This window comes from Artemia sp. Qi Xiang Cuo, chromosome 15 (assembly GCF_049724085.1).
Source record: "Artemia sp. Qi Xiang Cuo chromosome 15, ASM4972408v1, whole genome shotgun sequence".
Taxonomy (NCBI): domain Eukaryota; kingdom Metazoa; phylum Arthropoda; class Branchiopoda; order Anostraca; family Artemiidae; genus Artemia; species Artemia sp. Qi Xiang Cuo.
Window position 1 is genome coordinate 28,420,687 of NC_142808.1, and position 26,506 is coordinate 28,447,192.

At 35.8% G+C, this 26,506-nt stretch overlaps 1 protein-coding gene across 3 annotated transcripts in view; it reads left to right on the plus strand.

Moving 5' to 3' along the window:
* Nucleotides 1-26,076, plus strand: part of LOC148943517 (uncharacterized) — a 41,144-nt gene extending 15,068 nt beyond the window's left edge. The window contains exons 4-8 of one of the 3 annotated variants that reach the window (XM_089101497.1): nucleotides 3,277-3,972; nucleotides 5,345-5,476; nucleotides 8,813-9,013; nucleotides 14,180-14,347; nucleotides 25,657-25,794. In XM_089101497.1, the coding sequence (XP_088957623.1) occupies nucleotides 3,277-3,972; nucleotides 5,345-5,476; nucleotides 8,813-9,013; nucleotides 14,180-14,347 (1,197 nt within the window). In that variant the 3' untranslated portion in view covers nucleotides 25,657-25,794. Of the gene's footprint in view, nucleotides 1-3,276; nucleotides 3,973-5,344; nucleotides 5,477-8,812; nucleotides 9,014-14,179; nucleotides 14,348-19,602; nucleotides 19,744-25,656 lie in introns of all 3 variants that reach the window. The other 2 variants (XM_089101498.1, XM_089101496.1) reach the window with 2 other exon arrangements.
* Nucleotides 26,077-26,506: the final 430 nt, after the last annotated feature.

Sequence of the window (26,506 nt, forward strand, 5' to 3'; positions counted from 1 at the left end):
CAGCCAAATTTTCTCAGGCGCTTAACTTTTGATGGGTAGGATTAAACTTGATGAAACTTATATATTTGAAATCAGCATTAAAATCTGATTCTTTTGATGTATCTATTTGTATCAAAATACCGTTTTCTAGAGTTTCGGTTACCATTGAGCCGGGTCGCCCCTTACTGACAGTTCGTTACCACGAACTGTTTGATTTCTGTTCGTTTTGGGTTTCATTTATTTATCGATGCCGATTTGTGATAGTTTTTCACGCTTGGTAGATTATTTGATTTTATTTTTGCTCATTTTTTTTAATGGAGTTCTTTACTTTTCTTTGAAAAACTTATTTTGTGGAAAAAGTTTTATAATTAATTTCCGTTCGTTTTATATTTACATAGTCTTTTCAGGGAAAAAGAAAAATAATACTTTAAATCTTTTCGTTTTTTAAGACTTTATAGCTTGGCCTGCTATTTGTATGCTGGAGAAAGATTTTCAGCAATTTTTAACAACATACACCCTTTTAAAAATCTGGACACAAATAGTACTGTTTAATTTAGTTTCATACCTCCTCTAGTTGACCTGAAATATAAAACTTGATACCATTCGCAAAAAAATCTGTTTACTTTCTTTGATAGCTTGGATACACTTACGCTATTTTGATTTGGTTAAATTGTAAGAGGAGAGGTAGCCCCGAAAGTTTGAACATAATACCCTCAGTCGTTCTTGGGATACGGCTGAGATGCCTTATTGGGAATTAGCATCAACACAGTGCATTTTGATTTAATGTTAACGCAACATTTAGTTTTTAAACATAATGGGCAAATGGGAGGGTAGGCGTGGGAGGGGGGGAGTGGAAGGGGGATTAGTTGCCCTCCAATCACTTTTGACTATTAAAAAGGACATCAGCCCTTTCCATTTTTAATCGAATGAGCCCTTTTCGAAGTTCCCACAACAACCTCTTCGATACGAAGTGCCCTGCTCTAAACAACAACAACAACAAAAAGTATCACTAATCACTCGTCCATTAAAAAGTGTACTAGCCCTTTGAATTTCAAATCGAATGAGCCTTTTTTCAAGTTTCTACGACACAGATTTCAATAAAAAACCTTATATGCTCCCAGGGCATAACTTATAACCCTTGCCCTGAAGACTGTGGGGGGAGTGTCCTGCTCAAAGGTATAATCTCCTGAACTTTGAACTGCGTGGAACAAATGGCTATCTCAAAATCTTTATTGGATGTGTTTGCGAAAATGGTGGGCGTGAGAGGAGCGTTAGTCGCTCTCCAATCACTTACAGCTATTAGAAAAGGCACTAGCCCTTTCAATTTCCAATTGAATGAGCCCTTTTGAAGTTTCTACGACAACGCTTTCAATAAAAACTGTATATGCTCCCAGGGCATAAATTACAACCCTTGCACTGAGGGCTCTGAGGGGGGTTATAATCCTAAAAGAGAAAATTTCGAGACCTCTCAAGTACGCTTAATCAAATTGATATCTCAAAATTTTCACTCGATGTCTTTGGTAAATTGGTGGGCATGAGAGGGGCGTTGGTCGCTATCCAGTCACTTTCAACTATAAAAAAAGGCACTAGCCCTTTCAGTTTCCAATTGAATGAGCCCTTTTGAAGTTTTTACGACAACGCTTTCAATAAAAACCTTATATGCCCCCAGGGCATAACTTACAACCTTTGCCCTGAGGGCTATAGGGGGAGGGGTTTTCATCCTTAAAGAGCTAATTTTCAAAACTTTCAACTACGTTGAATAAAATGGCTATCTAAATTTTTGATTGGATGGATTTGGGGGAATGATGGGCGTGGGAGGAGGGGGGGGGTTAGTTGCCCTCCAATCATTTTTGACTATTAAAAAGGGCACTAGCCCTTTGAAATTCCAATCGAATGAGCCCCTTTTTAAGTTTTTACGACAACGCCTTCTATAAAAACTATATGCCCCCCGGGTATAACTTAAAACCCTTGCCCTGAGGGTTGTGGGGGAGTGTCCTCCTCGAAAATATATTTTCCATCTGGAAGTCAACTACGGTGAACAAAATGGCTATCTCAAAATTTTTATTGGATGTTTTTGGGGGGATGATGGGCGTGGGGGGGGGGCTAGTTGCCCTACAATCACTTTCGACTATTAAAAATGGCACTAGCCCTTTGAATTTTCAATCGAATGAGCCTGTTTTTAAGTTTCTGCGGCAACGCCTTCTTTAAAAAACCTTATATGTTCCCAGGGCATAACTTAAAACCCTTGCCCTGAGGGCTGTGGTGGAGTGTCCTGCTCGAAAACTTAATTTATATCTGGAAATCAACAACGCTGAACAAAATGTCTATCTAAAAATTTTGATTGGCTGCGTTGGGGGGAATGTTCGGCGTGGGGGGGGAGGCTCGGGTACCTTCAATCACTTACTTCAGTGAAAAAGGTCACTAGCCACTCCGATTTTCTATCGAATGAGCCCTTTTCAAAATTCTTACGAGGGTTCTTTTAACACGACGTGTCCGGTTATGGAGAAAGAAGAAAAAAAACACATTGTGCCCACATCGTTAGGCCACTTCTTTGGAGGAATAAATATGGAATGAAGACAATTTTGCCTAGTTTTGCAGACACACTGTTAAACTACAGCTACATCAATATAAAATAAATAAGCTTTCCTACTGTGGGCGTCTACCTTCCTTTACGAATATGGTTATTACACGTGCTTTTGAGAATAAAAGGAATAGGTTTAATAAGTTGTAGGGAAACGGGTGAAAATATTACTGAAAATTGTATTTGTTTAAATATTTTGCCGTTTCAAGAAATCTTAAGAGTTTAGAGCTTACTTATGTTTAGTTTTAAAATGGGCATCCTGTCCGAGCGTTTCTCGCTTTTGTCTTGGTAATAGTTTTCAATGGCAAGAGACAAAAAAACAAAACAAAAAAAAAACTGCAGGATGTAAAGGCAATAGGCAATTTTAGGTAACTAAGAATGAAGCTAAGAAGATTTTAGCATGAGTGACTTCGAATTGTGGATTGATGAGAAGGGTGGCTATCAAGTACTTTTAACCTCAAGTCCTTATGTATTTCAGACTTGGCCACAGTTTATTTTATGTGTTTGGTAATGCAAAAAGAGGAAAAACAAAATATATATTGTGATTTAGAAGGAAAATATATATAATGTTGTTATAAGGTTTTTTTCTTTCTTTTTTTAGCTCCCTAATAAGCTTTTGCTACGAGAGGTATTGATAAGTTAGTTATATTGTTTTATTTTGTTTTGTCTGCCTTTTTATTAATTTAAAAGAAGTCCAAATCTATATTTGTTTCTAGGAAGCAACAAAAGAAAATTATAGAGAACTGAGGGATGAAAGAGAAAGAAAGGCTGCTGGGGAATCAGATGCAAGTGTAATTGCTAAAGAACATTTGGTTGACATGCCAAAAGCAGCTGCTAAAGGCATTGGGGAAACTGTGAAGGCAGATGCAGATGTTGTAGCAGGTATAGCTAGTACAGGATATCAAAAACTGAAGAGTGCTTTTGGAATTGCATCTAATAAAACTAAAGATACAGCCGAAAATGTTGCTGAGTCAGCAAGAGCCACTAAAGATTATACAGCAGATTCAGCTAAGTCTGCCTATGACAAGACTGTTGACTCTACAAAGTCTGCCTATGATAAGACTAGTGATTCAGCCAAGTCTGTGTATGATTCTACAGCCGATACAACTAAATCTGCTTATAACAAGGTAACAGAAACATTGGGTTCAGCCATAGATAAAACTAAAGATACTGCTCAGTCAACATATGACCAGGTGACTGGGACTGCTCATTCGGCATATGACAAAACTGCTGAAGCTACCAAATCGGCTTATGATAAAACTACTGATGCTGCACATTCGGTGTATAATAAAACGGGAGATGCCGGTAAGCACGCGTATGATTCGACAAAAGAAGCGGCCAAATCAACTGGAAAATCAATATCTGATGCTGCTTATTCTGCCGAAAAGGGAGCAGAAAGACAAGGGGATCAGGTAAGAGATTCAATAGCTTTTGGTGTAGTTAAAACGGAAGATTAAAAAAAATATAGTATGAAACATGCAAAGGAAACCGCCAAGACTGTTAGAGAATAAACTAAATACTCTACTTATGCCCGTAAAATCTGTTTAAAACGTCCAAATACTGGTGCTAAGAAAGTTAAGCAATTTGACTTGCAATTTTGGAATCTTGGGTGAAAAATCAAAGTTGGGCTACCGTGTTCATAAAACCAAGACAGGTATGCAGAGTATTGAAGATGTTGCGTGAGACAGTAGAGTGCGAAAACCTAATAGTGAAGCAAGAAAATTAGCTGATATTTTTTAACAATGGAAAGTAAAAACGGGAGAAATAACTGGTTCCACTTGTGGTAAAACTACAAAGGGTATCCACAATATTAACAGAACTATCAGATACACAGAGAACTAAACCTGCTGGGGCCTCACCACGGATTAATGAACAACAAAAGAATAAAAATGGGGGAGGGACGTCAGCTCAAAGCTTATAACAGCGCGAGAGCAAAAATTGAAGAGGTGGCCGGCACCATACTCAGCAATACTAGAAAAGAATTAAATCTTTGGCTTCACCATAAAAAAAAAATAAAAAATCTTTGAACCACCACAGATGTACTCTCCAACTTACTAATGCCAATGAAAGTTACATTAAAGTGATTCATACTTAAAACGTAGTTTTAATTAGGCCATGTCTTGTCCACGAAATAGTACACAGTGCGAGTATCACCAACCGAGGTTTTTTCCACTGCTAACTAGGTTTCACTTACAAGCCTCAGTAGGCTTTTGCCAAGCCACAAATACTTCTCCTGAAAATACTTTCCAACTGAAAGTTTAAACTAGAGCAATTCATAATTAAATCGTAGTTGTAATTAAGCCATGTCTTGTTCAAAGATAGTCCGGAGGGCGAGTATCAACAGCTGAGGTTTTTTCCACTGCTAGCTGGGTTTCACTTACAATCCTCAGTAAGCTTTTGACAAGCCAAAAATACTCTTCTTGCAACTTTTGTTGGGCACAGAAGTCTAATCACTCTTTGACCACCAGGGACATAATTTCCAACTTGCTAATTTCAGTGAAAGTTTAAAGATGCACAGTGTATTAAAGCTGTATCTTTATTGACCCTTAATAATAACCTCAAAAATTAGATGAGTTTAATAAGCTAACAATTTATGCAGAGGTAGATATCACAGAAACTCCCTATCAAAAGCTGACAAGCTCTGCAGAAGATGGTTTAAGTCATCTAGACAATTCCAATTCCAGAAGCCGTAATAGATGTAATATCAATAATTCCTTTACTACCTTAGAAAATAGTAGGGATTGAAAATAATCCATTCCATACACTCATCCTAAACTATTGCAGGTTAAATCAAAGCTATCATCGTATTCGCCAAGTTCAAGTGGTGAAAAGTTAGCACAGCATCTGGTGAAGTCCGAAAAAGAGGGGAAGAAGCTAACTGAAGAAGCACTGAAAGACCGAGATTTGTCCCAAGTTGTAAGTAATAGACAATTATCATATTTGACGGGTATGTGTCAGGGCGTCAGAGAAGTCCCTTCATTGCAATGAAAAAGTAATAATAAAAAAAAAACTATTTTAGAATTACTTTTAGATGATTGTGTTCGAATCAGAGTCGCAAAAGACCTCGCTGAAAACTGCACGCAGTGTGTTGCAGGCCAGACTGACCGCCGTACAGTGTATGAAAATATTCTACTCACTTGAATACTTTTAAGCGCTTTTCTGACAAACGGATATGCTTGAAAGGTATAACTTATGTGCATTTGCTTTACATAATAAGATATACTGTAAAAAAAAAAAGAACGAACAAGAAAATAATTTCTGAGACGATACTGGCTAATAGTGACCAAACGAAACATCGCAACGAAGGAGAAATGAGGATAATCACAGCAAGTGAAAAAAAAACATGACAATGCAACTGTTTCGGTCGAGACCCAGGGTTGCCACCTCTAGCACAGAAGTGCTATTTTAGCACTATTTCATTGTGTCGCACTATAGCACGTGCTCAGGGTTGCCCTCTGTACCACGAAAGTACTATTCTAGCAGTATTGAAAATACTATTAGTCAATTTCTTGACTTTACCACCAAAAATTGCTGTGTAGTTTGCAAATTTGTGCAATTGTAGCACTTTAGGAACTGACTGTGGTGACAACCCGGTTGAGAATTCGGCTCACGGTCCTCAGTATAGAATTAAGAATAAAAAATACATATTATATTTCACAGGACTATAAAAAGACAAATCATAGAAATAGACACTAAGATGAAAAAAGCATTTTCTAAGCAACGGTGAATGAGCAACTGAAGACATGCTATTATGAGAGATACTGTTAGGTTGCAAAATATGACTGTAAAAAATATACGAGATAAGAATTAATTAGTTCGCTATAAAATGGACTTAGATAAATTTCTCCAGTAACTATTAAGGCCAGTAACTTTTTTGTATATGCCTCTTGAGTTTAAGTTTCTCCCTGAAAAATAGCATGAGACCTTTAACGGGAGCCAACAGTGGAGTATTACCAACGATAAACTGGTATTGTTAATTATAGACGTGCTGAGCCAACGCATAATCAAAATTATTTGCCCTTTAACAAAAATTCGTGACTTTGTAGGTTGAAGATTTGTGTTACAATAACCTCTCTCCTAATGGTTAGTGGGTCCTTTGAGTGTAGTAGCAACCTCAAGAAAATGAAATTCTTTTAGCCCTACATGCCTTCTTCATGCCAAATTTTGTTACTGTGTTCAACCAGTGCCTGTTTTTCTGTTTTCCATGTGATTGGGAAAGTATCAAAATTAAGTGTTTATTTTTTGTAGTGCCACTAAGAACATTTTTGTAGTGTTGTTCATTTTTGTGCTACGGTAGCTATTTAACGAAACGACTACCCAGAATGGAGCTGGTTTTATTTTTGCCTTTACCTCCGTGATTTTATTATTATTATTCTTAATACTGCACAAAGGACGGTTGAGTGAAGATATCGAACAAAATATTTGCATTTTATTCTTCTTTTTTTTAATACTGGCTTTCATTATTCTCGTTTTTTCTTCGCTGCGATTCTCCGTTTTGTAACGAAAACGAAAAAGAATAGACAGGGATGGTAAGTTTTATCAATATGAATAATTGTAGTTTCAACTACTCTTACCAAAATCATTTGTTTTCCAATACCTTCAAGTTAAACAGCAAAGTTGGATTTCCTGTATGGTTATGTTTTTTCTTTTGTTGCTGGAATATTTCTTTTGTTGAAAATATATGGGCTGAGTTTTGTTTCCTTCGCTGCGATTCTCCGTTTTGTAACGAAAACAAAAAAAGAATAGACAGGGGGTGGTAATTTTTATCAATATGAATAATTGTAGTTTCAGCTACTCTTACCAAAATCATTTGTTTTCCAATAACTTCAAGTTAAACAGCAAAGTTGGATTTCCTGTATGGTTATGTTTTTTCTTTTGTTGTTGGCATTTTTCTTTTGTTGAAAATATATGGGTTGGGTTTTGTTTCCTTCGCTGCGATTCTCCGTTTTGTAACGAAAACGAAAAAGAATAGACAGGGATGGTAAGTTTTATCAATATGAATAATTGTAGTTTCAACTACTCTTACCAAAATCATTTGTTTTCCAATACCTTCAAGTTAAACAGCAAAGTTGGATTTCCTGTATGGTTATGTTTTTTCGTTTGTTGTCGGAATTTTTCTTTTGTTGAAAATATATGGGTTGGGTTTTGTTTATAGTTGTTTGAATTTTGATTTAATTAAAATTCAATTAAGCAGAAGGGTGGTAGCATTTGCTTCCATTACCTCCATTCGAACAAAAAATGTTTTGTTTTTAATTTAATTTCCGTCCATTTCTACGGACCCTCCTCAAAAATAGGTGTGAAAGTGTATAGTACCTTATAAATGTTAGTGATTATGTATTTTGCAAGGCTACGTATTTAGCTTTCGATGGTTCCAAACCGATTGGTTGTCTCGGAATTTTGGCTGGATAGCATCTGGGTTATAACCGGGCTAAAGTTTTGTTTCTTAGCACACAATAACAAAAATAGATAATTCCTCTAGCAACGTCTCCTTGAAAGTTCAAACCTGATTGGCAATCTCAGAGTATCTTAGCTCTTTTCAATTTCTACAATTTCGTGGGACGAAATTGCAGAAATTGACATTCTCTGGCTCTACTTAAAAAGACACTAGGCCTTTATTTATGTGTTCAAATAGTTTTATGAAAAAATTCAAAAACAAACGAATAATTAATAATATGCAAAATATTGTTTTTGCATAAAGGAATTTGAAATATCTGGTATATTCTTAGTCATGGCAAATTTGCTGTACCAATTTTCATCAAAATTGCTTCTCGCTTTGAAGGTGTTTTCCCCCTATTGCTGATGCTAGCTTCCCTGTTCTGTCTTTTCATGGGTGACTTTAAACTTTCCGAGTTTTATATATTTGAAATCGCTATGGTAAATAGATTCTTTTGTAGAATATTTAATTGTAAAATTCTTAAATTCCGAATTTCAAAATCTCTTTTATATGTCTCTTCAATGTCTCTTTTGAAAAGGGTCACTTTTGTTTACTTACCAAGTTCTGTTTAACCTCTCATTGGTGATTCCCTTCGTAAGACCAGACAAAAATAAGTAAGAAACAACTCCAGAGCCTACCATTAGGGCAAAGGGCAAAAATAGGACAAATTAATCGTTGTGTGTACCCAAGATATCACTGTGACCTTCTAATCTGAGGACTGCCCTTAGTTTGACCTTTATATTTTTGTTTTCCGAATATTTAGACTTATTTCAGCTTAAATTTGAGATTATAATTCTTTTTATATTTTGGATTTCCAGCCAGGATTCCGAAGTGTAAAGAAAGCGCACGAGCCAGACGCCAAAGGGGGTGTCAGTACAGTAGATTTAGCATCAGAATCTCCTTCTCAGAGAAAAGTTGCAGATACAGAGGGTGTCTGGTCATCCCCTGTAGATAGAGAGGAAAGTGGATTTTTCGGTGATCTAGCAGGAAAAATCGGGGATATGCTTGGAGGAGGAAAGGTGAGCGAACTATTTTTGTTTTGTATTTTCTGTCATTACTGAAGACCCGTAAGCCTAAAGAAGAAGGGTTGGAAATTAGTCTCTAGCTATCTTATTAATTGACTCTCAGCTGAACTTGGTTGAAGATCAAGTTCGCATGAGCTAAGGGAAAGTTTGTAAAGCGTTATTGTGTTGTGGAGTGGCATCTTACTTTCTTAGTCTTGTTTCGTTTAGTTCTGTTTGCAAATATTAAGAGATAAAGATTGAACTTATTTCTTATTACTGAGATCGTTAAAAAGAAAAAAAAACAGTAATCTAATAATTTTCAAGAATACGAAATCAATTTTTTCTAGCATGCTAAACAATCATGAAAAAAAAAGCAAAATAAAAGCTCCCAACTCCAAAAGTAAACTGCTTAGGAATCATGCACTGGCTTAATAGTGAAGAATACGAAATAATCACTTCATCTTCATGGGATTTAAATTATGTACCCATTATATATCCTGGAAATGATTCTTGAAAAAATTATTTTGAAATCCCAAAACCCAATTTCTTTTCTCCTGATTTTTGTCAAATTTCTACTTTGATATCTGAAACTTTGCATGCACATAAACCTTGGGCCAAGCACTTGACTAAGCAAGTTTTATTGTGATTTGTCTTATAGTTGGGGGAGGGAGTAGGGGAGGATCCAGGATTTTTTTCGGGGGGAGGGGGCGCAAAATAGGGTGATCCGATAAAATTGCGTTAGGAGCAAGTTTAATAAATTAAGTCTTGCGTTAATTAAGTAAATTACACTACTTTAGACTATGCTAGGGGTGCACGTGCCCCCCTCGCCCCTTCCTGGATTCGCCACTGTTTCAAAATCGACAAAGCCGCAGCTGCACTAGACAAATAATGCTAATATTAAAAGCAAGTTTTGGGCCAAGAACTTAACTAAGCAAGTTTTATTGTGATTTGTATTATAGTTGGGGGAGGGAGCAGGGGAGGAGGATCCAGAATTTTTTTAGGGGGGGGGGGAATAGGGTGATCCGATAAACTTGCGTAAGGAGCAAGTTCAATCTACGCAATCTTGCGTTAATTAAGTAAATTACACTACTTTAGACTACTTTAGGCGGCGCACGCCCCTCTCGCCCCCCTCCTGGAACCGCCACTGGAAGAGAGGGTTTAAAATTGCCATCAGAACATCTGCCAGGAGGCGTTGTGTTTCTAAATCAACCTGGAAAGCAAGTGAGAGCCAATATCCTAATTGTGCTTTTTTAGCGTCTATGAAAGACTTACTAATTTGGAGGGAAGGGATCCTTAAATTCATCCCATCATATCCATTATTTGTAGGAAAGTAAGAGCTTGTGTCTTAGTTATACCCTTTGGGAGGTCAAGGCCTGGTACTACCTATCTGAGGGAGGAATTAGCACTCTATCTGGATATATCTACCGCATTAATTCAAAACTTAGAGGAAGGCAGCCCTTGATTTTTTTTTTCATCAGAAAATTTTGGCTTTGGAGTTGAAAGATCATTATTGTTGTAAAACCTGAATTTTCTAGGAAAATGGAAATGCTAATTAATTTGCTTCTGAGTATCAACCGCTAGCTGTTAAGCATCGTATGCCTTAAGTGGGTTTGTAGGCATTCAAAATCTCGGCTAAATGATTTTAATATAAAAAACTACGTTTCCCATCTATTTTTATGACGAATAAAAGATAAATAAGATACGCCAACACAAACTTTATGATATCTTCAGAACCAAATAAACTAGGGGAAAACGGATTAAGGTCAACGATAAAAGTTGCTTAGTTTGATGAAGTGGACTGTAAATCTTCTATACAACTACTCAAATCTTACATAAAATTTCAAACAGTATTTTATGATTTAACACAGCCGATATACCAAAAGCGGTTGTCGGATCTTGACAAGACCTGGTTTGAAGAAGAATAATTACCTGCATATGTACGTTTTTGGGTGACTACTGACGGTCAACTTCTGTTGGCAGAGCGGCCCATAAATTTTTGTCATAAAAATATCTACAAGACCATAATGTCTCCCAACCTAAGTGAGAGTAAGGTGGCTTCCATCATCAGTATATATACTGGAAGGGTCCATGGAATCCTAACCACACTGTGTGAGATGTAGAAACTACATTCATAGTCATGATTGTCTAGAGTCTGCACCTGGTCCCACTTATATGGGTGGGGGGGGTCAGAATTTCTTGCATTCAGACTAACTATAAAGCGGGATGGTGAATAAAAGGACTACAGTTAGACAAAAGACTATATAATGGTGTTATGAATTTTAGCGCTTAATGTGACCCTCTGTGAGGGAAAGACTTCACTCATGTCTATTTGAAGGGCTTATAGATATGGTATTTAAGTGTTCCGGCACATAGCAGCAAAGATTCTATCTTATCTCCTGAGGGGCTCGATTCTGATTTGAAAACTTAAGAGAATTTGCTTCTAGACACAATTGCCATATGAGCTTTTGTATTTTGAACTGTAACTCTGTTAAAGTATTTTAAATTTGTAAGCCAATCATATGATAGGGGGCCCATAACCAGAGGTAATCATCCAGGGCTGTCACACAGGCGATTAGAACATAAGTTTCTGAATGCCTTTCAAAATAATTGCACACAAAAAATATTTTTGGAGAGGCGTTCGGAGGGATACAATTTTTTGCTTCCTTAATTAAGTTTAATAGCTTTTAAGTGTCGTCTTCAAAATTAGCCTACAATTTAGGCTCTAATATACCCCACATGTGTTTCCATTATATAACTGAAATGTCATAACTGAAATATAACTGATAAAAGTGATACTTTTTTAATATCCATTTTATAAGTTACTGTGCCAAATTGTGATAATACAAAAAAATCTTTTAAGCTAGTTCTAGTTTTTGCGTAGGCTCCCCCGTGTCTTTTGGTACTCTTGACCGGGTAGAGGTTAAAAATTGGGTAGTTTAAGTTTGATTGTTAATCCATGGTATTTAGTTCTAGTTAAAAAATCCTCTTGCTTGCTCTTAAGACCTGTTTTTTTTATGTACTATAGATATGTAAAATAAATATACACTCATGTCCTCCTTGTCTGGTTCCTGATTCCTATACTCCCTCTTATCTCCTTCTGCTAGTCGAAGCCTTGAAGCTAAGACACAGCTAATTGTACTAAACAAAGGAAAAAAATTGAAAGAATCTAGTAATGGAGTTTGTCTATGAAATTCTTACCATAAGTCTTAGATCACAATACTCACGAGAACAACTTTTTTTTCAAGTGTAGTGCTTTTAAAAGAAGAGTATATATTACGAAAAATTTTTAAATTGATATTTTGCAAGTTTTTTGTTTTTTCTTCTGTGTTTTTCACGCAATTATTTTTGCTTTTTGGTCATTCGAGAGTCAACTTCATGTGACCAAATTGGGTATTCGGTGCACCTTAATATGATTAATATTTCATGCAGGATAAAGATTTGCACCCATTTTATCAATTTAGTCAAACAGTTCGTTGTAACAAACTGTAACGAGCGACCCGGTTCAATAGTAACCGAAACTCTAAAAATGGAATTTTAAAGCTAATAAACATCAAAAGAATTGGCTTTATATGCTGATTGAAAATATATAAATTTTATTAAGTTAAATGTTACGCACCAAAGGTTATGAACCTGGGAAAATGTTCCTAATTTTCAAGAAAAGGAGAAAATACCCTCTAAGAGACAAGTGATCTAAATGAAAATCACATCATCAGATTCAGCGTATAAGGAACCCTACTGTATAGGTTTGAAGCTCCTATCTGCAAAAGTGTGGAATTTTTTATTTTTTACCAGAAGAAAGATCACGTATGCGTGTTTATTTTTTTTTTTTTTTTTTTGTATTTTTTTTTCTCAGGGGTGATCGTATCGACCCAGTGGTCCTAGAATATCGAGAGCTCATTCTAACGGGAATTGAAAGTTCTAGTTCACTTTTTGAAAAAATCTTTGTCTTGCTTTCTCTTTTCCGTCTCAATTTTACGCACGGAGGGGTTAAGAGTAAATTGTTCGGGGTAAATTTTCACCGGGATTGAATTCTCTAGAGGATATTTCAGTGGGGAGGGGGTTTCTCCGTGGAGGTGGGGCCAGATTTTGAGGCATTTTTTTACAAATCGATGAGAAATTTAATAAAAACTAGATTTTTCAACTGAAAGTAAGAAGCAAGATTAAAACTTAAAACGAAAAGAAATTATTACGTATATAAAGGGGATTGCTCCCTCCTCACCCCTCGATCTTTACACTAAAGTTTGAATTTTATCCCAATTCTCTAATAATGACTCCTGAAACACAAGGGTCGTTTAATTAGAACAATAAGACGTTTTCTTTAAGTACGGAAAAACTTTTGCGTAAAGAACGAGGTGTTGAGGGTGCAACCATCTCTATATAAGTAATAATTTCTGTTCATTTCAAGTTTTATTGTTGCTCCTTATTTTCAGTTGAAAAAACTTGTTTTTTTATTTAATAGCAACAAAATTTCTCATAACTATCAATGGATAAATAAGATTTATATCTCGTTTTTGAACACACGGGAGTAATAATAAATGAAGACAAAAAAGGAAAAAAGAAAATATAATGAAACGCAAAATAATACATAAACAACAAGAAAAAAGGAAATATACATCAATACTTCTAAAGCAAAAAGGTCTAAGCAAGCAGACTACATTTAAGGAAAATGACACGAAAAAGTCATGGTTAGGATCAAGTGAACTTTAATATTTATCTTGCCTTTCAATGACGGTGGTACGAGGATCAGTTTTTTTGCTGCTACTCTAGAATTTCTGGCCCAGGGTGGTGCATTAAGAAGGTACTTAGATTACTCAGAATAATAAGAACGGAGAGCCCTTTCATCGCCGTCCAATGGGATGGAACAATTTACCACCAATAGCTACGGCGTGAATTTTTTGCAAAATGCTTAAACAGTCTAAAACCTGAATTTCATGATTTGCATGGAATTATGCAAATACTAGAAATATTCGTACTACGCAGGGCTAAAACTGCCAAAATCAAGATTTTAGTCTGAAATAAGGTTAACTTATTATACTTCACAAAGTTGTATTCCACAGCCAATCATCTCTTCCTATAGTACTTGAATATCGGAAAATAGTTGTAACAGTTTCTCGAAAGTGGAATTTCGTTTAAACGAGCAACTGAACAGGATAAGCTGTTAAAAAGTTAAAATGATTTCAGATTAACGCTGTTCAGACTCCTGAAGAAATGGACCATGAAAGGTTAATCCACAAGAGTTCACAGTCTCAAGTTGCTGGGAACGTGCCAGGTCGCGCTAAAACTGCTTGGACTCCAGAAGATAGAATAATACTTCATCGAGAACGGTTTCCAAAAGAAAACCCTGAATAGGTACACAATTAAAACATTTTTAAAACTGCAGATAATAGTTTGACCTAATTATATCGACCGAACGTATGCCTTAGTATTTATTAAATAAAAAAAAAAGCTTTTTTTATCTGAAAGTAAGGAGTGACATTAAAACTTAAAATGAACAGAAATTATTCCGTACATGAAAGGGACTGTCTCCTCAACGCCTTGATCTTTACGCTAGAGTTTTTCATTGTTTTAAAAAATAGAGTTGTGAGAAAGTGTCTTACTTTAGCGTAAAGAGTGAGGCGTTCAGGAGGATACATCCCCTTTTATATACGGAATACTTTCTGTTTGTTTTAAGTTTTAATGTCACTCCTTACTTTCAGTTAAGAAAACTTCTTTTTATTTAATTTCTGAATTTTTTTGAATTAATGAGGGTTTTGATTTTGGATCACTGTAAAAGAATAATTAAAATGAAATGTGTATATTAATTTTACTTTTTTTTTGTTTGAATGGCTTTCGCAAAAGATGTTTAATTTTAATTATGAGCGTTTTTATTAGTAATAAATATACGTAAATTACTAATTAACTTACGTAACGAACTTCTATATTCATATATTTTTAATACGTATATCAGAGGGTTCGCCCCCTAGTCAATACCACACTTTTTACGCTAAAGTTCGAATTTTGTTGCTCATATGACAATAATAAAAATCTTTAGCGCAAAGAGCGAGGTATTGAGCAGGGGGCGAACCCAATCATATTGGTAATAATTTGTTCGTTTTAAGTTTTGATGTTGCTCCTTACTTTCAGTTAAAAATACTTGTTTTTTTTTATTTAATTTTTGATCGTTTTTTAAAATAATGCTGGGGAATCCGGCGTCCCCTTCATAGCAATATCCCTTCCTCCATGAAAATTTTCTCCATGGAAAGATTCTCCCACGTAATCTCTGACCCCCCTCCCTACTACCAGAAAAAATCCCCCCTGAAAACGTCTGTATACTTCCCAATAACCAATACTATATGTAAACATTGGGTAAAGTTCAAAACTTGCAGCCCTTTCCCCGGGGACTGGGGGATTAAGTCATCTTCAAAGACATACTTACTATATTTTAGACCATGCTGAACAAAATGGCTAAGTCAAAAGTTTGATCGGGTGACTTTGGAAAAAGAATGAGCGTGGGAGGGGGCGAGTTGCCCTCTATTTGATTTTACTTCTGGCAAAAAAAAATCAAAAAAAATCTATATTTTTGCAGATAGGAGCTCGAAACCTCTATAATAGAGTTCTGTGATACGCTGAATCTGATGGTGTGATTTTCAATAAGGTTATATAATTTTTAGGGGGTGTTTTCCCTGTTTTCAAAAAATCAGGCAAATTTTCTAGCGTAACTTTTGATGGGTGGAACCAACCTTGATGAAACTTATATATTTGAAATCAGCATAAGAATCTGATTCTTTTGATGTAACTATTGGTACCAAAATTCCGTTTTTTAGAATTTCGGTTACTATTGAGCCGGTCGCTCCTTACTTACAGTTCATTACCACGAACTGTTTGAAACTTCCCATTTTTATGCCCGCCTTCCTTTCAAATGTATCTATGAACCTCGCTGTCCAAATAGGGTATTATTTTCAAACACACTCTCCAAGAGCGGGAAGCATAAATTGTTGACAAAACTACATTTCCATAATAACTGTGTACAGTCTGACTAAAAATCTCCTAAGTAAAGCCACCATCCGATGTAGATTTAGTTCCGATTAGAAGTCACCGCCAGCACGTGCTCATAAATTCCAAAAACAGAATACAAGCCTCAGTAAGCTTTTGCCCAGCCACAAATACTTCTCTTGCAACTTTTCTTGGGCACAAAAATCTATGGTTTCACCATCAAAATTAAATTTCACCTTTGGACCACCACGCACGTACTTTCCAACTTCTGATAACTATAACCCTGAATTTGCACAGCACCCATTCGCTATACACAGCTACAAAAATTAAAATAGCCTAAAATACATATATAGGGTAAATAATTTGTTACAAGTAATATCTTAAGCACAAGAGGCCAAAGATGGTAAAGCCATCTTTTACGGCATTCTGGGATGGTGCAACGCCCAGTTTAGAAACCATTGTTCTAGATCCTATGAATTCTTTTTTAGACATGGCCTTCTAGTTTTAACTTTTGAATTATATATTCTTTTTTTTGCTAAGATTCACTTATTTCAAAATGGTGGTATTAAATCAGGATTTTACTGCTTTAGAAGAAAAGAAGTTTTAACTCCTGAATTGTACATATTTTTCTCAGAATAACTTCCGATGTTTTTGCTGACAACATCTTTTGGCATGTCGTGTGGCAATCTGAATCACTCATTTTAATGCCAATGGTAAACTGAGCTATACATTTAATAATGATTAACGTACTAAAATAACTGATTCCAATATAAGACATGATTCTTCTTGTTTATATTCAGGGTTCTTGTGCTATTTAAAACAGTGGCGGATCTAGGTTTTTTTTTAGGGGGGAGGGGGCAAAATAGGTTGATCCGACAAACTTGCGTTAGGAGCAAGTTTAATTGACGCAATTCTAGGGGGCACGTGCGTCCCTCGCCCCTCCCCTGGATCCGCCACTGTTTGAAACCTGGCAAAGCCACATCTGCAATAGACAAATAAGGCTAATATTAAAAGCATATTGAAATTGCCAATAGTACCGACACAACACATATTTTTGTCAGTATTTTAGTCTACATTTGGTCTCTGAATCATATCATAGTATCTAAAATCTACTTGTCAATTTTATATATTTAAAATATTACTCGCCTGTGTACAAGATAAGTTAATTGTAATTGCCACAGTTACAATCAAACAATTTGTGGTAAGGAACTGTAAGTAAGGAGCGACCCGGCTCAATAGTAACCGAAACTTTAAAAAACTGGAATTTTGATACCAATAGATACATCAAAAGAGTTGGATATTTATGTTGATTTCAAATACGTATATAACTTTCATTAAGTTTAGTCTTATCCATCAAAGGTTACGAACGCAAGAAAATTTGCCTGATTTTCGAAAAAAGGGGAAACACCCCCTAATAGTCATAGAATCCTAATGAAAATTACACAATTAAATTCAACATGTCAGAACTCCACTGTATAGGTTTCAAGTTCCTATCTGCAAAAATGCGGAATTTTGTATTTTTTGCCATTATAAAGATCACGGATGCGTGTTTATTTGTTTTTTTTTTGTTTTTGCTTTTCCCATGGGGGATCGCATCGACCCAGTGGTCCTAGAATATTGCGAGAGGGCTCAGTCAAACGAAAATTAAAAGTTCTAGTGCCCTTTTTAAGTGACAAAAAAAACTGGAGGGCAACTAGGCCCCCTCCCACGGCCCTTTTTATCTTAAAATAGTCTGATCAAAATTTTGAGATAGCCATTTTGTTCAGCATAGTTGAAAGGCCGAATAAATATACCTTTGGAGATTTTATAACCCCCACAGCCCCGGGGACAGGTCTTTAAGTTACATAATTTGCCCATTGTTTACGTGTAGTATTTGCTATTAGGAAGTATGCATACATCTTTCTTGTGCGGGAGGGGGGGTGAATTTTGTACAGGGGCGATTTCCCACGAGGACAATTTGTCGTGGGGAGAGAAGTTTTCAGGGGTTGAATTTTTCAGGGGTTGAATTTTTCAGGGAGTGAATTTTTCAGGGGAAATTTTACACTGGTGAAATTTGCCAGAATTCCTATACGAGATTCTTCTCGTCTTGCCTTTCTTGGTCGATTCAATTTTACCCGTGGAGATGTTAATGGTAAGTGTCCGGGGTAAATTTTCACCAGGATTAAATTGTCTAGAGCAGTGGTTCACAAACTTATTTAGGCACTGTACCCCTTTTTACCCATAAAACATTTTAGGTACCCCTTCTCATTTGCCGATAGGCATACTAAGTAAACTAGAGTCAAAATATAAATAAATTACCAGTCCTAGAGTTAAAGGACTGAGAACCACTGGTCTAGAAAATAAATCGGTCAGGAGGAGGGATTTTTCCGTGGATGTGTAGCCAGATTTCTTGGCATTATTCACAAAACGATCAGAACCTAAATAAAAAAAGCAAGTTTTTTCAACTGAAAGTAAGGAGCAACATTACAACTTAAAGACAAAGACGAACAGAAATTATTACGTATATGAGGGGTTGCTCCTCCTCAACACCTCGCTATTTACGCTAATGTCTGAATTCTGTCACAATTGTTTCAGACTGACTCCTGAAATACTATTTTAATTAGAACAATAAGAAGATTTTTTAAAAGTGCTAAAAACCTTAGCGTAAAAAGCGAGGTGTTGAGCAGGATCAATCCCCGTCATATACGTAATAATTTCTTTTCTTCTTAGGTTTTAATGTTTCTCCTTACTGTCAGTTGAAAAAACTTTTTTTTCATTTAATTACATATAGACACGCCAAAGTATCAAACTGTCCTTCACTTTAACAATACTTCAGCTAAATCATTTTAACCTTAGCAATGATAAACCCCAAAGGGAAAAGTATTATGATGGTTTATTTTAACTGGCTGTAGGCGTTAGCCCCCCCCCCCGATTACCCCCCCCACCCCCCATAAAATACCCCCCGCGGAAAATAACACCCCGGAAAACACCCTCCGAAAAATACCCCCCCCCACCCCGCGGAATATACCAACCCGGTCAATACCCCCTGGAAAATCCCCCCCCGCGCGTGGAAAATAACCCTCCCGGAACCCCCCCCCCCCCTGCGGAAAATTCCTTCCCCTTATGGAAATTAAAAAACTAAAATAAAATTCTTAAATTTGGAAAGCCTTATTTTCCACGGAGGTATTTCCCGGGGGGGGGGTATTTACCGGGGGGATATTTTCCGGGAGGTATTTTCCGCTGGGGTATTTTCCGCGGGGGCATTTTCCTGGGGGGGGGGTATTTTCCGTGGGGTAATTGCCGGGGCGAGGGGGGGGGGTAAAAGCCGACCACCATTTTAACTTTATAAGCTTATTCGTCGTATTAATAGTGAAATGAATTGTTTTGAATATTATTGGTAGTTTAGGAGTTGATTAAAACTGAACTGATCAAAAATCTGAACCTACTGGCCTATTATTCGCAAATAAAAATGCTGGAAGAATAGTTTAATCCTTTGGGCTAATCTACGATACATTAAATAGTTCTAGGTTAATAATACTTAGTGCGTTATTTACTTTCTTTGCAAGCTCTTCTTGGAGGATTATTATTTAAATTGTGGTTTATGTTTCAATTGGTTGTTGAATTTATATCGTCTATTAAAGACATATATTTAGGAATGTGCGATAGCCAGTGCAGATGCCGCAACGTCTAAGCATTTAGGTGGAAAACCACCAATTGTTGAAGGCGCAGATGAACCGTACACAACCGTTCTTTCAGATCCCTGCTATCCAGAGTTGAAATTTAAAAGGGACTAGGTAAGCTAAAGACGGGTTTTAACAATCCAACAACTGCCGTTATCAGTTTCGTCGAACAAACCTCTTTCTTTTTGGTACCGAAAAGCCAATGATAAATTGTTTATGAAAATTGTTACAAATACAGTAAACAAATTTGTAAATAATGCTTAGTAAATGCTGCTGTTGAATTTTCAGTAAAGGTTTTGACCTTTTGGCTTGCAGTTGGGTGGGTCAATTTTCTAGAATAAATATTTTGGCAGCAAATTTATTTGATAGCAATCAACGTGCTAGTGATAAAAAAAAAGTGCCACCAATAGCCTTTAGCAACAAATAGGACCACCGGTCCAAGTAGTCAAGTGGTCCATAGCCTAAAATATATATATAAGGTAAATAATTTGTTACAAGTAAGCACAAGAGGCCAAAGATGGCAAAGCCATCTCTTTTGTGGTATTCTGGGTTGGTGCAACACCCAGTTTAGAAACCATTATTCTAGGCCACCGGTAACAAGTGGTCATTGTTATATAGGGCCCAGTAGGAGTTTTAACTGATTTGATTTCAAAAACGAATATTTATTACTGGCTAGTAGTTTTCCACTTGTCATTATTGTTTTTTGTCTGTCTTGTATCGTGAATTCTAATAAATGGTAGATTGACTGGAAAATCAGAGTGCTTTAAAACTACTAGCTTCGAATGCTGCTAAAAACAATCACATCTTGTGAATGAATAAATAAAAACGAAAAGAGAGCAGATAGTTTTCAAATAAAACGATAATGACTATTCTCCAATTTAGCAAATTTAGCAATTAGGTATTATTTATTAGGTATTATTATTAGGTATTATTAGAGCAATATTCTCCAAATTTAGCAATTAGGTATTAAAGTAACTTAAATCTAAGCATGAGTACTATCTCATGGTAAAAAAAATTAACTAATGCACAACACTAAGCTGAATGGATTGTTGACTCATCATCTTATTATAAATCGCGTTAATTAAAATTATCATGTTTTCCTTATTATAAGTTACAGTGTAGAATTCCAGGTCTGTACTAATATCCCCTATAGATGAGTCAAGGTGGGATGCGCTCCCCTAGAAAACTAAACTCCCTGTAGAAAAATCCTCAAAAGCGAGTGTAAGCCTGTGAAATTTTAGACTAGTACAAGTTCATCCCCCCATGCAATGATTCTGTGATATAGGAACCATAATATTGGGGGGGGGGGGTATTGTAGCAGGCTATTTGTCGTATTTATGCATTAATTAATGCCTAGGTAGTGGGCCAAAACGGACGGTGATTTCTCGATATCCAAGTAAGTGTCGTGGAATTATGTTGGTTATATTGTGGTTTAGTCATCAAAGGGTCCCCCTATATTTTCCCCCTATCCCTAGATTCTGAAATTTTCTATTATTTTTAATTGAAAGATAAAAAGCTCAATTGAAAAGAATTTTCTAAAAAAGAAAAAACCTTACAGTAGCCTTACGAAGAAGAGATAACCCGATTAGCTTATGGTATTTCTCAGTATTTGATTTATCCTTCTACCGTTAGTTCCTTGCTCTAAAAAATTCTGGCTAAATTGAGTTCTTTTAAGAGGTCTTATGACAAAAGCCACTTAAAAGTAGTCCCCGAAGCCGCGCCACACCGACATGACGGCGGCGAATGTGTGATTTAGTATCGGCGTGTGATTTTTTGCACTTTACTGAAAAAATATATAAATGTTTTTACTTTTATAACTTTAATAAATCAAATAATAATAACATTTTGATTACTAAATATCAGTTTTTGTATATTAAACTGACAATGCATATTCATTTGTATTTTTTTTAGTAAAGTGCAAATTATGTTCTGGCCTTGGGAAGGCATAGGTGTTTTGAGCCCAACTCATGTTAATTTTTGCTCGTTTTGAGTTTGAATCGGTTATTTATTGTAATTTATTGTCGTTTGGGTTTCGTTTATTTATCGATGCTGATTTGTGGTAGTTTCACGCTTGTTAAATTATTTTATTTTATTTTTGCTCATTTTTTTTTAATGGAGTTATTTACTTTTCTTTGAAAAACTTATTTTGTGGAAAAAGTTTTTTTAATTAATTTCTGTTCGCTTTATATTGACATAGTTTTTTCAGGGAAAAAGAAAATAATACTTTAAATCTTTTCGTTTTTTTTAAGAATTTATATTTTGGCCTGCTTTTTTTCATTTAAAAAAGCAGGCCTGCATTTAAATTTTTTTTCAGCAAAATTTAACAACATAGACCCTTTTGAAAATCTGGACACAAATAGTAGTGTTTAATTTAGTTTCATACCTCCTCTAGTTGACCTGAAATGGAAAACTTGATAACATTCGCAAAAGAATTTGTTTACTTTCTTTGATAGCTTGGATACACTTATGCTATTTTGATTTGGTCAAATTTTAAATGCAGAAGAAGCCCCGAAAGTTTGAACATAATAGCCTCAGTCGTTCTTGGGATACTGCTGAGATGCCTTATTGGGAATTAGCATTAACACAGTGCATTTTGATTTAATCTTAAGGCAACATGTACTTTTTAAACATAAAGGCAAATGGGAGGATGGGCGTGGGAGGGGGATTAGTTTTCCTCCAGTCACTTTCGACTATTAAAAATGACAGCAGCCCTTTTTATTTTCAATCGAATGAGCCCTTTTCGAAGTTCCTACGACAACTCCTTCGATACGAAGTTCCCTGGTATAAACAACAACAAAAAAAAAAAAAAAAAAAAAAATGTCAAGCCTTCCAATCACTTTCGATTATTAAAAAAGGGCACTAGGCTTTTCGATTTCCAATCGAATGATCCGTTTTTGAGTTTCTACGACAACGCTTTCTATAAACACCGTATATGCCCCCAGGGCATAAATTACAACCCTTACCCTAAGGGCTGTGAGGGTGGTTGTCATCCTCTAAGACCTAATTTCCAGAACTTTCAAATACGTTAAACAAAATGGCTATCTCAAAATTTTGATTGGACGTGTTTCGGGAAATGGTGGAAGTGGAAGGGGTGTTAGTTGCCTTCCAATCATTTTTGACTATTAAAAAAGGCACAAGCCACTCAAATCTCTAATTCAATGATCCATTTTCGAAATTTCTACGACAACTTCTTCGATATGAAGTGCCCTGGTCTAAAGGAAAAAATAATAAATAATACATTGTGCCAACATCGTTCTTACATACCCCCAGGGCATAACTACAAAACCCTTGCCCTAAGGGTTGTGGGGGAGTAACCTCCTCGAAAAACATATTTTCTCTCTGGAAATCAGTTACTCTGAACAAAATGGCTATCTTAAAATTTTGATTGGATGTGTTTGGGGAAATGGTGGGCGTGGAAGGGATGTTAGCTGCCTTCCAATCACTTTCGACTATTAAAAATGGCACTAGCTATTCCAATTTCCAATCGAATGAGCCCTTTCCGAAGTTTCTACGACAACTCCTTCGAGTCGAATTGCCCTGGTACGGAAAAATAAAATAAAATAAATAATACATTGTGCCAACATTGTTCTTTACTTAGGCAGCTCGATTGCGCTGCCTATGATAACATCCTGAATTGCCTAATGCTCTTTTACCTACCTCTTTTCATCCGAAAAATCAAAAAGAAAAATGAACAGAATTTTAAAGTGAAGGTAGAATTTTTGTTTCAAGAAAAATTTCTTCTTCTCCTTCCTACAAACCGATATTCATGGCGAGCCCAAGATGACAGTATTTATCTTTAAGAAACAGATTAGCCGGGATGACGGTTGAAGCCCGGAGGTCGATTTCGATAACCAAAAAGAGAGAGAAAAAAAAAAAAAAAAAACGGCGGCGTAAGCGCGCCACCGTTTTTTTTCGGCGGCACGCCGCCGACTTTTCGGCGCGGCTTCGGGTTCTACTTAAAAGTATTTATTAATCTGGGGCAAAATTTTGATATAAAGAAGTCCAGCCAGTGTTGAGTGACAGCTTTTGAATTTGGATGCATAGTTCGGCTTTTCGTCTATAGCGATGTGCTAGTCTTGAATTTGGATAGTATTTTTTATGGTAAATTACTTGTCCCCTTTTTGATAAGGTTTAGCACGGAAATCGAATCATTAACAAGATGTCAAAAGTGAAAGAAAACACTTGTGAATTCAAATTGGTTATTTGTCAAGTGTTTTATTTGCTATTGCTTGCTTGGAAACTTAGGGACATTTTATTGATACTGGTTTTTTGAAATTTTTGTTGGTAAGGGTCTAGTATTGGACCTCTTAAGAAGGAGAAATTCTAGAACAAAGAGACACATATTTAGATTGCTAATTTTGTGATTATTTCATAGTAAGAGAACTAACCAAAAAAAACAATAAAATTCTTGCTTTATAATATGCAGCAAGTATGAATGAATAATGTTTCCCCATTTTTTATGTTTTTTTTTAATATTTTCCCCATTTTAATCTGTTTTTGAATCAGTTTTCGGAAATTATTATGTTACTTTTTTCTACACACCCTAAGGCTATATAAGCATGAGAGGGGGCTGGGAATGAATCATCTAAAATGCAAACCAAGCTATGAAAATAAGCATAAAATTGGCAATCCAAAAATTTGAGTTTCCAACGTATTTATTATTTATGTAATATCATGTCTGTTGGAAAGCATAAAAGACGAAAATTTGCACCATGAATTTCGACAACACCTTTACGGATAGCTATAGCAAAGGCCATTGCTAAATTGTTTGAAGTAATCAAAATCCATAAACGTGTAACAAAATGAAAATGATGAGCAGGCACGGGCGGCTAGAATATATGCCAAAACGCATATCTTATGTGTCTTTGCTCTCAAATGATGAGAGCAAAGACACAGGCTTTTAGAACACATGTGACACCGAGCTTGTGCGGAATTCAAAATGAAAATAAAGAGCAAAGACACAGGAGGTTAGAAAACATGCCACACCGAGCATGTGAGCGAGTCAATGAAAATCAACCTGGACAGCAAGAATCAAAATGTGTCAAAATTGAGAACATGCGATGATGATTGAGTTTAAGATTTTGACATGCATAAGGGCATCAATGCCTACCATACTTTTGAAAATAAAAAACCTGGACTAGATAAATCGCTGGAAGAGAAAGATGTTTATGTCCCAGTACCTGAACAATTAAAAGAAACAAAGGTTCGGCGATACCTTTCATAATGACAAAAGACAAACCGTGGCAAAAGAAGGTTTTGCCCCACCACCTAAACAATTAAAAGAATCAAAGATAGTCATCAATGCCTACCATACTTCTGAAAATCAAAACCCTGGACTAGATAAATCCTTGGAAGAAAAAGTTTTTGTCCAACCACCTGAACTGAGAACCCCTCATACAGCGAGTAATTTCTGTCCGATTTAAGTTTTAACATTGCTCTTAAGTTTCATAAAAAAGAACTAGTTGAAACAAAAAATGGAATTTCTGTGATTTTCCATGCTATATTCAGGGTAACCCAAAAGTGTTTTTTGGGTTCTTATGTCTATTAATCAATTAGGGGGGGGGGGTGAGCTTTGAAAACATACTGCACTCGGGCGATGCCTTCCATCTTATCCGTCTTTGTGCTGTTAAGCAAAAGATTCGATCTTTTATTTCAAACTTAAAAATATTCTTGCTTGCTTACTTCAATATTTTGGCCATAGTCGGGTCAAAACCTTGTTTTGCAGCGCAAATTCTGACTAAACTTCTAGAAATATATTAAATCTCATGTTTTTGTATATAGGATCCTGAAACTTCCAGTATAGGGCTCTTAGACATTCTAAATTTGATTATCATTTTCAACAAGATTTCCCCTTTTTGGGCTTTTTGTTTGTTCTGCCCCCCTCCTTTCTTGCAAAATTAAGTTTGTTTCTTAATGTAATAGCTCTTGATTGATAATTTAAGACTTTAAGAATTTCACATATCTTTGACTAAACACCTTTTCTAGCTGTTACAATTCCTCAGAAAAAACTTATTTTCTTTCTTTCAGGATTCATTAAAAAATCTAGCCTTAGAAAATGTAGAATGCTGGGCCTCACTTTCTGCAGCACGAAAAAGATCAAAAGCCATTGAGGAAGGGAAATGTAGCATGGTATTGCTGTCTGATGGTGGAACTTTAATGTTTAATCCCGATAACCCCGAGGATAAAGTTGTAATATATGAGCGCATGCCTCATGAACCACTGGTTGATGCACCAATTCAATCCGTGTTAAAAACAGACAAGTTTCAATCTCACTTAACCGAGTTCGATCCTACAGATAAGTCAAACGTAAATATTTCCCGAGAACCTTCATATCATGTCAAAGAAATGGCAAAACGTGGAGAGTGATATTTCAATTTATAGTGCTAAAATTTTGTAACGTAGTGAACATTCGTAATGTACATAAATAAACTGTATTTAGCCGCTAAAGTGTCAGTTAGGTCAAGTATTAAATAAATGTAAATAAAATTAACTGTTTTTATTTTCTTCACGTAGCTACAAAGCCATTCAAATCAAAACAAGTCTTTTCGGTTTGAGTGAACTGTGCTATGTATTACTATTGATATTTGGCATTGACTGTTGATTGACAGAAATACAATGTTGGCATTTTGTATATAAAATCTCACCGGCGATGAATTGTCTCTGGTAGATCACGGAATCAAACAAGGTGAAACTGCTAGGCTTAGACTAAACAGATATTTTAAGTGACCGAAAAATCTTATCGAAATGAATGAATTTTTGGAGGTTTTAAAAGTGTATGTACTAGAATATGTCCGAAAATTAATGCTAAGAAGATGAGGTATTTTGACTACGAATAAATGAGGGCAGAGATATACTATTAGATACCGATAAGACTGAT